Source organism: Eufriesea mexicana, unplaced genomic scaffold (assembly GCF_001483705.2).
Source record: "Eufriesea mexicana isolate 0111107269 unplaced genomic scaffold, ASM148370v2 scaffold1830, whole genome shotgun sequence".
Taxonomy (NCBI): domain Eukaryota; kingdom Metazoa; phylum Arthropoda; class Insecta; order Hymenoptera; family Apidae; genus Eufriesea; species Eufriesea mexicana.
In genome coordinates, this window is record NW_016909924.1 from 443,512 (window position 1) to 456,425 (window position 12,914).

Genomic DNA, 12,914 nt, shown 5'->3' on the forward strand with positions numbered 1-12,914 from the left:
ATTATATTATATATTATAATTGTATAACATGTATAATAAATAATTTCAATCAGGAACGTTGCTTCGAGTCAAAATAAAAGAAGTGCACCATCCATAAGTGCAAAATAACATAAAATTGCAAATAATAAAAATTGCAATGTAAAAAGACAACTAGAAACAAAGTACAGGTATAAATAACAAAGGAAATAAAATAAAATATAAATATTATAATTATATAACATAATATACAATATTATATTATATTATAATGGCTATAGTACTCTGTAGATGGCTATCGTACTATGTAAATTGCTATAATCACTACTTTATTGTTAATTCTAAATATCTCTAGCGATTATTCATCCATCTGTTGATCATTCTGCAATAGAATTACTATAGAAAGTAGTTGATCAGTGAACAGATTAATCCAATGGCTATAGTACTCTATAAGTGGCTATACTCAGCAAGAGATTGTCAATTGTTTATATCTCTATCGATAATTGATCTATTTATCGATCATTCTAGAATTATTACTGACTTTACATGATCAGTGAATAGACAATATTATATAATTGTATCGAGCGCGAAACTGGAGGTTGAACTTGAAGGAATTAAAAGTTACATTTAAGGCGAAGTCATTATCCCTCTGACGGGGTAGCAGTTTTCCAAGTCACGATTATGGTTAAAATCTCAATTACACAGACTACGCTCCATAAACATAACTTCAACGCCTGCAAGTTTTCCACGGTGTTTCTGCCTTTATTTAATTTCGTATATTCCCGTTACGCTCTTATTTCCGCGTCGGGCTGTTTGACTTCGTTGCAGAATTCAAGGAAATGCATGTAGAGGCGCAAAAGACAAGTGAAAAGTTCTATTCCCGACTTTCCGTCGGGTGTTCCTTTCGCGACCCCGATTCGGTTTCGTAGTTGCCGGAGTTTCTTCAGCTTATGAAAATGGCTGACAGCTACCCGACACAGCAGTGGGGTTACTTGTCGCTGAAACTTTTACAAGTTTCCTCGCGGGTTATAGACTCCTCCGTTCCTCCTTTCTTCATCTCTTTTTCCCTTTTTTCACATTCCATTTTCCAGCTTTTCTCTCCGTTCACCGTGGTAAATTTCCGAACTGTCGAACCAACGCGTGGGAGAATAATTTTCTGCTTTTAAAAATTGTCCCTGATGACTCGGAATTTTTCTTGAGTGCATCTTTTTGGTAATATCGATGTCAGGGGTCGAGAGAATCGAAAATTTGTAAAAGAATAATTTTGTGGCTTTGGAAATCTGAAACTCGAGTGTCTTTGGAGTGGACAGAGCTGAATGAAGAGACTATTTATGTTATTATGTTTTTCATATTTCGGAATTTTTATCTCGTGTGTTTTTTGACAATACCGATGACAGCAGTGAAGAAAATCGAAAATTTGTAAAAGAATAATTTTGTGTTTTCAAAAATCCGCGTTGAAACCAGGTTAAGCGAAATTTGGAAATAATGTAAACCCAAGGAATTTATTCCGAGTATTTTTAATAATTTTAAAAGTTTCTATGTTAAATCAAAAAGGAAGATATTTATTCAGCATTCCAATTATATGTAAATTTTAGAATTTTAAAAACGATAGAAATTAAGTAAAAGTAAATTTGTCAAAGTAAAATTTTGCGTTTTCGAAAATCTGGTACTTGAGTGTCGTTGAAGTTGACAGAGCTGAAAATTATTCGTGTTCTTCATGTCTCAGAATTTTTATTTCGTGTGTTCTTTCGAGAATAGCGATAATAAGGGTGAAGAGAATCGAGAATTTGTAAAATAATAATTTTGCGTTTTCAAAAATCCGTATTGAAGCAGTGTTAACTGAAATAAATAATTGAAAATAATGTTAACACGAGGAATTTATTTCAAGTATTTTTAATGATTTTAAATCTTTCTATGTTAAATCAAAAAGATACATATTTATTCAGCATTATTGTTATATGAGAGTTATCTAAATTCTAGAATTTTAGGAACGATAGAAATTAAGATTGTTTTAGCGCAAAAATTGCAAAACTGAATAAGATTTAACGAAAATACAAAGGAATTATTTCCAATCATATTGCTAATTCCTCAATTTTTAATTGTTCACATGAATTAATTTCCAAATAACAGAATATATATACATACCAAAAAAAGAAAAAAAAAATAGGAAAGTTATTTTTTTTATTAAAAATGTATATACACTTTTCTCTAAATACTGTCATAATAAATTACACAAGTGCAAGAATAATTTATTTCAGCTTTTAATACTCCACTATGATACATGTAGTTGATTAAAAAGTAATATCAGCTCATTTGGTATCAAACAGCAGTCATTTCCAGAACAAAATTGTATTTAAAAATATACAGATTACTCCCTTCCATAACCTTTGCCATTTTTCAAAACTCTTTATTCTATTTCGCCAAAAGAAAAAAAAGAAAAAAGAAAAGAGAAAAAATGCATTTCACAGATTCGCAGAAAATCCAAATTTTATTAATGAATTTTCAAAATGCTTGAAACTAAAATTGTCACAGTACTTTTATACCAAAAATCCACGCATCCGTCATTCTCTATATTTACCATTCCTCCATTTCAATCTATAAATTTGCTTCTCCAAAAACATCGAACTCGCTCGATATTTGGAAAAAAGAAAAAATTCATGGTTAAATTGAAATATGCAAAAACAAGGTTTCCATTTAAATAACCTCGCGAGGCACGGTACATGGTGAAAATATTTTATTCGGTGGCGAAGGGAAAACGTGGGAAAGAGGTTTGGAGCTTGAGGGAAATTTGCATGAAGGCAATTTCATCGATTAACTTAGCCATCGATAAGCAAACATTTTTCTTCGCTGTCGGCGTAGCTGCGACAACGTGAAACGGTGTTACCAAGTTGGAACCAATAATTACTTTCCTCTTGAATGATATTGCTTCAGAGAAATCGAGCAATTAATACTAGTCTCCTTTGTCTTCTCGAGTTTCCTCGAGAGCAAACTTCCTGCCAGGTTCTGTCGTTTCTGTTGCATCCATTGTTACTTCCAGTTGGTACGCGATTCTAGCAATCTAATTATCAGTGGAACAAGTGGTAACATCTTAAAGTTGAAAGTCAGCTTTGTTACTGTCTATTGACCGTTGTTGCAACGACTCCATCGAAATTACTAATTACCATCACCTACAAGCACTCCGAGGGAATCGTACAGGCCATCGTGCTTTGTTTACGAAGCTCGTTAACCCTTTCTTTTCCTTCCTCTCCGTGAATTCATGCTCCTCTGTATTCTCTTCCTAACTTTCTCCACCTTCTTTCCCTTTCGTCTTCTAAACTTTCACCATTTTCTCTTCATTTAATACGTATTTTCTGTGTGTGTATTTTATATATATTGGTGTTAATAATTTTTGTTATGGTGTTTATTGTTATGAGAAATTCATTTGATTACGTGATAATTATTTAATTATGTGACATTTACTATTGTGAGATATTTATTTCGTTGTATAATATTTATTATTTCGTCTTTTAAACTTTCACCATTTTCTCTTACTTTAATACAAATTTTCTCTGTATGTATTTTCTATGTATGTATATAGGTGTTAATAATTTTTGTTACGGTATTTAATGTTATAGGACATTCATTTGATTATGTGATAATTATTTCATTATGTGATAATTACTATTGTGAGATATTTATTTCGTTGTATGATATTTATTATTATTATTTTTATTATTATCATTAATATGCATTATTATTACTATTATTATTTATTATTATTATCATTATTATTAATAAATATCAGAAGGGTTAATAACGTTTCATTAGTACCTACTGATTTATAATTGTCCCAAAAATTGCTATTATATCGAGATTTTAGTATTGTGACGGATTATGAATAAAAAATAATTTTTATTTAATTAATATATATATATATTGATTTTATTATATTCTCAATCAATGTTCCAACTTATTCATATACAACATGAAACCGCTTTTGCATACAACTCAGGTATTAATAGAATGATTATTAATGTTAATAACACTTATCCTACCCCAGATCTACTCAGCCAATCTCTTCACTCTATAAAACAGCTACTACATCACACCTCTCTGTAAAAATTTTCTTTTTCTTATACTTATACACATCTCGTGTGTTTGTATATTTGTGTATTCTCATTTTTATTTCTATTTTTTCTTGTTGCCATTAATTTTATATCCCACTGTAATAATTTCCTTGTAATTTTTCTAATAGGTTAATCACGTATAAATAAATAAATAAATAAAAATTTAAAAAGCAGTGTACATTCGAGATCTCGCAGAGCGATTTAACACTATTACTAGCATGACTGGTCAAACGATTGTTTTTAAAATTTCGATTAGAATTTCCTATATACAACGTAATTCCATCGCTGTTAAATTTTACGACTTTTGCTAAAATATACATATATTACATTTTTCAACGTTTACTCCTTTTTTTATTTTTCGTTTACTATAATAAATAAATTATAATTATAATTTGTATATATCAGTATAGATTTTTAATTACGTAAAAAGCGAATATTTTAGCATCACGTTCAATTTTGCGAAGAATTTAAAAATTATATTTATCAGTATTGCACAAAGAGATGCAATTCAATTAATTTGAACGTGTAAAAAGGAATTCAAAACATCACTTTCGATGTATCTTATGATTATTATTAATCATTCTAAAAGACTTTAGTTCTGTGATAATTTTTAGTAACAAAAAGGTCTGCTATATTTACACATTTTAATTTTAATTTTAAACACTGCGAAGAATTAAAGAATGACGTATCATAGTGTTACGCGAGGGGGTGGTTTAATTAAAATCAATGGCAAGATATTCGCACGCGCGATTCTCGACGTGTCACGTTAATTACCAAGAGCAACGAAATTATTTCGCTTCGAAAAATTTGTTTAGAAACATGCCAAAACGTCATTTTTAATTTAGCAAAATAACAAACAATTACGCACTGGGGTACATGCTCGCGCTTAATTCATAATTCCCGCGTAATTCTTTACCTCGCATCACGACTGTCAAAGTAACTTTTGAAAATCGTGAGAATTATTCGGAGACTTACGTTATCCCCCAAACCGAATTTCCATCGTGGACAATTAAAAATTCACGAAGTAACATCGAACTTCCATTTCACTTTGCAATTTCTGCTTTTGCAGAAACACGGAATTACAAATTGCAGCCGTACTCTTACGAAATCCGTGGTAATGCATTGTACCTTCATGGAACGTAAGTCCCCGTCCTTTTTCTGTTTCTCGACGTTATCAAGCTGCATTTTTTATCACTATAGCAACCTTAGGGAATCGTGTCTGATAAATATTGCCTCGACCATTACGTACACCTTGATCTCCCGTGTTGCAATTTTCCACGAAATTCTCTTCTCTATCTTCCCATGACCATTTTCACGAACTTTCAGCTGTACTTCATATTTTCGTCTGATACTTTACGTGAGCGGAATCGAACGCTAGTCTCTTAGGGATCAGATTTCCAAATGGAAGATTTATCTCGACTCGGTTTAATTTCAGAGAATAATTTTTAATCGCTTTTATCGTCTTCCTTTCATTTCCCTCCGATGAGGTTAATTTGGAAAACGTCGAAAGGAAAATTCACGGACTCGAGAGATTTTTAAATTCATTTTTCCAAACTTTTATTCTCCATACGTGTGAGTAATAAACAGATACGAATTCTTCTGCTTTGGCACATTATATTATATTTCATTTTTATGAAGACAACTTTGTATTTTCTGTGCAGCGACGAAGGTTTACTTTAACTTGGAGAAATGATTTTTAATATCGCGAATTTAATCGAGAAATTAGTTCAAAAAATATTCCACTTTTATTATCATTCTCGTTAAGAATTTTTATAATTATTTTTATACGTATTTCTGTCGTAATAATTTTCTGCGATTTTTATCAGCAATTTTTACAAGTATTAGTATTTTCTATCAGAGTCTTCTTATCTACGAAAATTTTTCAATTTTTATTTAAATTCAATTTTTAATCGAATATAATAATTTCAATCCCGTGGTTTCTGCGATATGAGACTTACAGTTACAAATTCAGGAGTACCGCTTTACAAATTGGCGAATCGAATAAAACGCGGAATGAAATGTCGAAATTAACGAAATAACTTATGCGCGAAACGATTTCGTTTATCCACGATTCATTGATCATCGAACGATCACGATTAAAAGGGCGGTTTAGCGAACGAAAACCGAAACCGCACTTTTAAGGAATTAATAATTTTCGAACCGGTCTGTGACTTTCGCGGTGCGAATTTTCCAGGCGTATGGTCGGTGATTAAAAATTGGAAATTGAAAATGAAAAGCTTACCTTTGACGGAGGTAACCAAAGTTAAATGTTGAGCATTCATCTCGGCGAGCCGGCGGATCACGTCGATCTGTTCCAAAGAAAGTTGAACCGCATTCAACTGTGCCGCACCGCATGGAACGTAGGCAGACCAAAACTGGAAACAAGTGGAACAGCTAAGGTTAGGAACGCTTCCGCGATTTCATTTCCGCGAGGATCGTGGGAAATATAAATTACGGCATTAAAAACAGGAAGCAGAGGAACTCCACGGTATTGCATGAAATATTCGATAGGAGAGAGCTATGAAATGTTGGGCGACGCGAGTGTCATTGCTGAAACGCGGATTTTTCCCCAGTATTTTGCAATTCGGCCACAATTCGGTTTTCATGCGGTATTTTACATTTTTATTGTGTACCGGCGAATGTTTAACTAATCTGTAGAAAGTTTGTTTTTGAAGGTATATCGTGTCGGTGACAATGCACAGATAGACGTGACAAAATTCTTCGTTTAATCGAGAATATAAAGCATTTTTTGACATTTTATTAATTTAGATGCTTTTTTATATTAAAAAAGATCGTTTATTATTTATATGGACTTAATAATCCTCGTCGATATTTATTCTAATCTCTTGAAATTTCTTAACTGTTAATTAGATGTGAATTAATCATTCTTTGGTTTGAGGATTAAAATTATTCTTCCTGTAATATTTCTTTTATAAAGAATGACGAGTTTTAATATAGAATAGTATGGATTGCTATATTTAAAAAGAAAATATGGTCATGAATATGTATGTAATTTACATTGAACCATTCATCATTTTTCAGTAATAATTTTTTAAATTCTAACTAGGAAATATATAACTTGTCATAATTATGTAGTAAAAGATATATTTTCCTATATCAGATACCAAAGGAAAATGCAATAAAGATAGTAGCAGGATATTTAGGTTTAAACTTAAATATAAGATTAAAACTTAGTTTAAATCCTCTTACAATTAGATAAGATTAGAACTTAAGTAACAAATACACAAAATGTAGAAGAATATATAAAGAGTATATATTCTAATAAGAAAAATATATTTTTTCATATATTTGAAGATATAATATAATTTATATCTTACAATTAGTATAAAAAATTGTAATATAATATATACATATGTACATATATATGTACATGTAGAGATATAATATGCAGGGCGTCCCATAAAAATATATACACTATGTGATTATAAAAACAGTATGTATTTAAATGGATATTAGATGAATATTAGAAAGAATAAGGTATTAAAGTATGTATCCATTTTTCTGGGACACCTTGTATTATAATTTTAGAGTACTTCAAACAATTGTAAAAATTTATACCATTTTTTAAATATAAAATATTTTGAAAATAATTGGATACTGTTGGTTATCATGTTCAATATTGCTTATTAGTTATTGTGATCGGTATTACCAAAAATTCGAAGGTAAAGTGGCTATGGGAATTTTTGAAAAAAATTTTCGTCTCACTTACTCGTCGAGTATTTGACGTTTGTAGCACTGAACAAGATCGAAGAGATTTGCAGAGTGAAGGGATATGAACGAGTTATTAATATTCACCATGAATTTGCGTGCTTTCGACATCATGCGCAGCCAGTTCACCATTGATTGTAGCGTCATAATATGTTCATGACCATAATACTTGAGGATACTCAGCAGTGGACGATAGACCGTTAATTAACACTTCTCCCCTCACTGGTAGTATTATACTCACGCGTAATTATAGCCTCGCTTATTTTGAAAACTATTTTGCACGCATAATAAATTAGTAAATTCATTTATTAACGTTAATATTCCTATATATCGAACGATAAAAATATTTCAATAAAGAAATTATTTGCGAAAAATAAATTTCCTTATTTTCTCGTGTAAAATCAATTTACATCAATTGTATTTTTAATAATTGAATAGTTGGTATAGAATTTTTCAAGAAATTTGTAGAATAGTTGCAACCATGATATACAGTTGGAATAATAATATAATATTGATAGTACCTACAGAGAGTTAATTTAATGCTTTATACAGCACTATTGTACGTAAATTCTTACATGTACAACTCAGTACAATAGCGTAAATAAAGTCGTCAATATTAGAAATATCGACCTATAATATATAATAAAATATAGTCTATATAGATACCTACTAATAATTAAATAAATAAATAAATAAATAGGTTAATAATTAAATAAAAATAAATACCTAGTAATAATAAAATCATACGATGACAATCATTATGTATATATAATTAAATTTCTCTCTGAATAATTCGATATTAATTTTGTCAAAAGCACCTGCGAATTTTCAATAAATGCAAGTATAACATATACATAAAATTTCGCCATCTTGACTGGTTTGATAGTTTAGTTTGACACCATGGGGGTACAGTATTTATTGGGATGTAGTACTAGCTTATGTACTATTTCACTTGATATATAATAGACCTGTTTAAATGGGAGTGTATAACACGATAATATATAAAAACGTGTAATTAATTTTTTATCCTGCAATTTCTTAATTAAATATGCATAAACGATATATATATATATGTTAAAATTGTTTAATTTCCAATCATTTTATGACATAATTTAAAATTTGCTTTCGTAGACTGGTTATTAAATTGAATTAATCTAATAATTAAACCAAACTTACTATAGATAATTAAATAAAATTTGCCATATCATTTGCATAATTTCCGTACCTCAGAGTCAGTATAACCCAAGTTTATTCTTTCGAAATTTAATTATACAGGGTGGACCGCTCCTACTGTTTTCATTTTCAGTAAGTTGATTTTTCCTGCGTTTATTAGCTCCTTCTACTATAATAACAAGTCTAACGTCCTGAGTTTTTCATACTAACTCTACGAAGATGAATTACATTCTCATTAAACTGAAATTATGTATAAGGTATTTTAACATTTTAATAATTTGTATAATTTTATTGCGAATAAAATACGCCCATAGTTGCTAATCAAAATTGAATAACAATGCAAGGGGTTAATACAATTAGTATAACAAAAATCAGTTATCGTTATCTTCTTGTCATTTATTAATATTCCACCATTTATGAGAAATCATTTTTAATTCTCTCTAAAATACAAACTGAACTAAAATAGTAGAAGACTATCGAGATGGTTCACTCTGTATATACACACCACTTTATCATAACTTTGTACTCTATTCGAATAATACAGACACGGTTGTGTTAAATAGCAAAGTGTCATTTAACTTTCCAAAATTAATCAATTTCATTTATCAATTTCACATATTTTATGATTTTATTTTCATGATTAATCTGTATTTTTTTTGTCCTCTAACGGGTTTACGTCGTTAATAAATAAATAAATAAATAAAAATATTAATTTCATAAAAAGAAGAAAAAATGCACATTTGGACCTTTTTCACTATATTCTCTAACGACAGGGATAGTAAATAGGTAACACTGGTTCTCAGGTACAGATTCATCGGACTGACATTACACGGTGGTTAAATATATATAGTTACACGATAAATAAATAAATAAATATATAAATTTCATTTAAAAAAAGAAAAATGTACATTTGCAGCTTTTCCACTCTATCATCTAACGACAGAGATGGACATAGGTAATACTGACTTTTAGATACAGATTCATTGGACTGAAATTATACAGTAGTTAAATGTATATAGTTACACGATAAATGAATAAATAAATAAAAATACAAATTTCATTTAAAAAAAGAAAAATATATTTGTAGCTTTTTTCTCTCCATTGTATAATGACAGAGATGGACATAAGTAGGTAACACTGGCTTTTAGGTACAGATTCATCGGTATGTAGCTAAATGTATATAGTTAAAATTTGTGTTCTTTTAGTAAAAATCATTAAAATAAATATCATTATTATTATTAAATTTATATTATATAATATTAAATTTCAACTTCCAAATATTATTGTTATTGAAATTAATATTAATAATAAACAATTTCTTAAACGATTTAAAATAATTGTTAATATTCCAGAATTAAAAGATTCATTTTTTGATAAAAAATAATTAAACAATATGAAATTAATCCTAATCCATTTCATCCAATAATAACTCTGGAAATATCATATATCAATTTCATAGAAAAAAGAAAAAAATAATGGAAAATAAGGAAAATGGATATTTTCAGTTTCTTCTCTCCATTTTCCAAGGATGGAAGATGGACTTAGGCTACACTGGCTCCGATTCATCCGGTCGAAATTACACGGTACCCGAATGATCGTTTCGCAGAAAATTATATACAGGACGAATAGAAAGTTCTCCAGAGGCAATCTTAAGAGCAAAGAGCAGCGAAACGGTTGCCTGCATTTCGCTAGGTCCCGCTTTGAACAGCAACGTTACCAATTACTCGGTGGTCTGATTACCGCGGAGTTTCTGTGCCAGTGTAAATATTGAATTTCGGTCTTAGTCTAACCCGATTGGCATCCCCGATTTTCACGGTGCAGCTACCGTCACGTCAATATTATTATATTAATCGCGTGGCGATATGGCGGCGACGGATGTCGCGGCAGAGCGAAATTTCGCGGGCGATTCGCGCTGCCGGATTTGCTCGGATCGAAACGAAAAACAGAATTAAGCGAATTTTCATTAGCATCTGAAAAATTTCTGTAGCGAATCCTCCTTACGAATAATCCGACTATAGCTTCCCGTAGAAATCGGTGAAATTAAATTCCAACTTGCTTCCCTTTTACAGATATACTCACGCAAAATGGCGAATTTTCAAATGCGACTTCAGCGAGAATTTATAATAATTTCGTGATCAGTTATGGAATCTTATTGGTAGCATGGAATTAATCGTACAGTGATTAGGATTTTCAATTGTAACAAAGAATCTGGTTTCACGTTGCTTTATTACAGTATCCAGAACTATGTTCATTGAGACAATGGGATAATGAATTTTTCAATCTTGGTAATGAGATAGTTACATTTCAACCAGGTTCAAGTATTCAATTTCTCTCTTTAAATTAACTTTGGAGGTTTGTAAACAATTTCTCATATTGTTTGTCTGTGATAAATTGTGGTCTTTTGAATTATGGTCACTTTTGTTAGCCATATTTGTTAATTGATTTATTTCTTACTTCGTTATTTAAATTCCTCGTTATTTGTAATCGTTACTTGTTATTTATTCATCGTTATTTGATTTTGACGATGATAACTGGTATCTTGATATGCAACATCGAATGTTTATATTGTAGAGACATGGTGGTTGTTAAATAATATAAAACTATTTATTAAACATAAAATAATATAGAATGTGCGGTGACGGTAAAGACTACGAATATATATATATATCAACTAAACTCTTACGACTACAACTAACAACACAATTACAACTCACTCACTCAGCTTGACTATCTCTCAAGTACTGTTTCTCAAAAAGAAGCGTCCCCTAGCCATTTCTGCCTTCCTTATATATTCCCTAAATAGCCTCCCCTAACACGACCAAATATGGTCATGCTAAGGGCCTGACGCATCGCCGGGGTTTGTCCGACCCACCTGGCCCTCGAACCCTTGGTGACTTTCTAAGCTAAAGTTACCTATATACGAGGTGGAAATCCTGCGATACCACGATATAAGTTAACCAAATCTGTGTTACTATCGTATAATTGGAGCAACCCTTCCGTCAAATTGACGGATTCCGTAAATCCAGTGTTAAATGAACCAAACAAATGACTGGAAATTTCAATTGAAATTGATATTATTTGCCAGGTAATAATTAACTGTGCTCGAAATAATAATTCCCAAAGTATCGCATTTATTGTATCATAAAAATACTCATATTCTCAAACAGGTTGAAAATGTTTATAATATTGCTTTAAATTTCAACCTGGTCTGATTTCTGTTAATTTCTCTTATCCGCGAAAATCGCATATTACATAATGTTTAATAAATCGTGACACGCGATTGACTGACGTAATTATGTTGAAAATCGCTATACATCAGCAGCAATATTGGACCTACATATCGATCCACTGGCAACACCTCTTTCAGAGCGGAAGTTAGTATCAGGGGTGTAATTTACTTATTGCCTGAACTACGTAATAAACGTTATATAACGCATAGTGAATGCGAATAGTAATCGAAATATAGATTGCAATTTGGGTTATAATGGTCCTAGATTCTGCTTGATTTAGGTGTGTTTGAACGTCGTTTTAGAAGATCTGGATAATTTCGATTTATCATAGTGTATAATTACACGTAAATTGTACATAGCAGTTACAGTAACCACTATCATACTTAAATAATAATAATATTCCAAGCAATGCAAACATTTCGTCAAACCTTCTTCGTCAAAATTACTAATAATTATTATACAATACTAATGCTTATATTAATACCTATAGCACATTTTGCTATGCTATTCGAGAATCAAGAAATACATACTCGTGCTCGAATTTCGTCAAATGTCCTTACATTCACGATTGTGTAAGCTCGAAGAAAATGTCAAAAAATAAAATAAAATAAATTGTATTTTTATCCAGATTTGTAGGTGTTCCATCGTGGAACAAGGAAGACACTGTATTTCAACAGCCAGATCTTTAGAATCAAATAAT

General features: G+C 30.6%; 1 protein-coding gene across 1 annotated transcript in view; it reads right to left on the reverse strand.

Moving 5' to 3' along the window:
- LOC108549088 (dipeptidase 1) overlaps window positions 1-6,457 on the reverse strand; it is a gene marked incomplete at its 5' end in the record, with an annotated part of 61,535 nt that extends 55,078 nt beyond the window's left edge. The window contains one exon of the mRNA XM_017902327.1: window positions 6,325-6,457. Coding sequence (XP_017757816.1) covers window positions 6,325-6,457 — 133 coding nt within the window. The remainder of the gene's footprint in view (window positions 1-6,324) is intronic.
- Window positions 6,458-12,914: the final 6,457 nt, after the last annotated feature.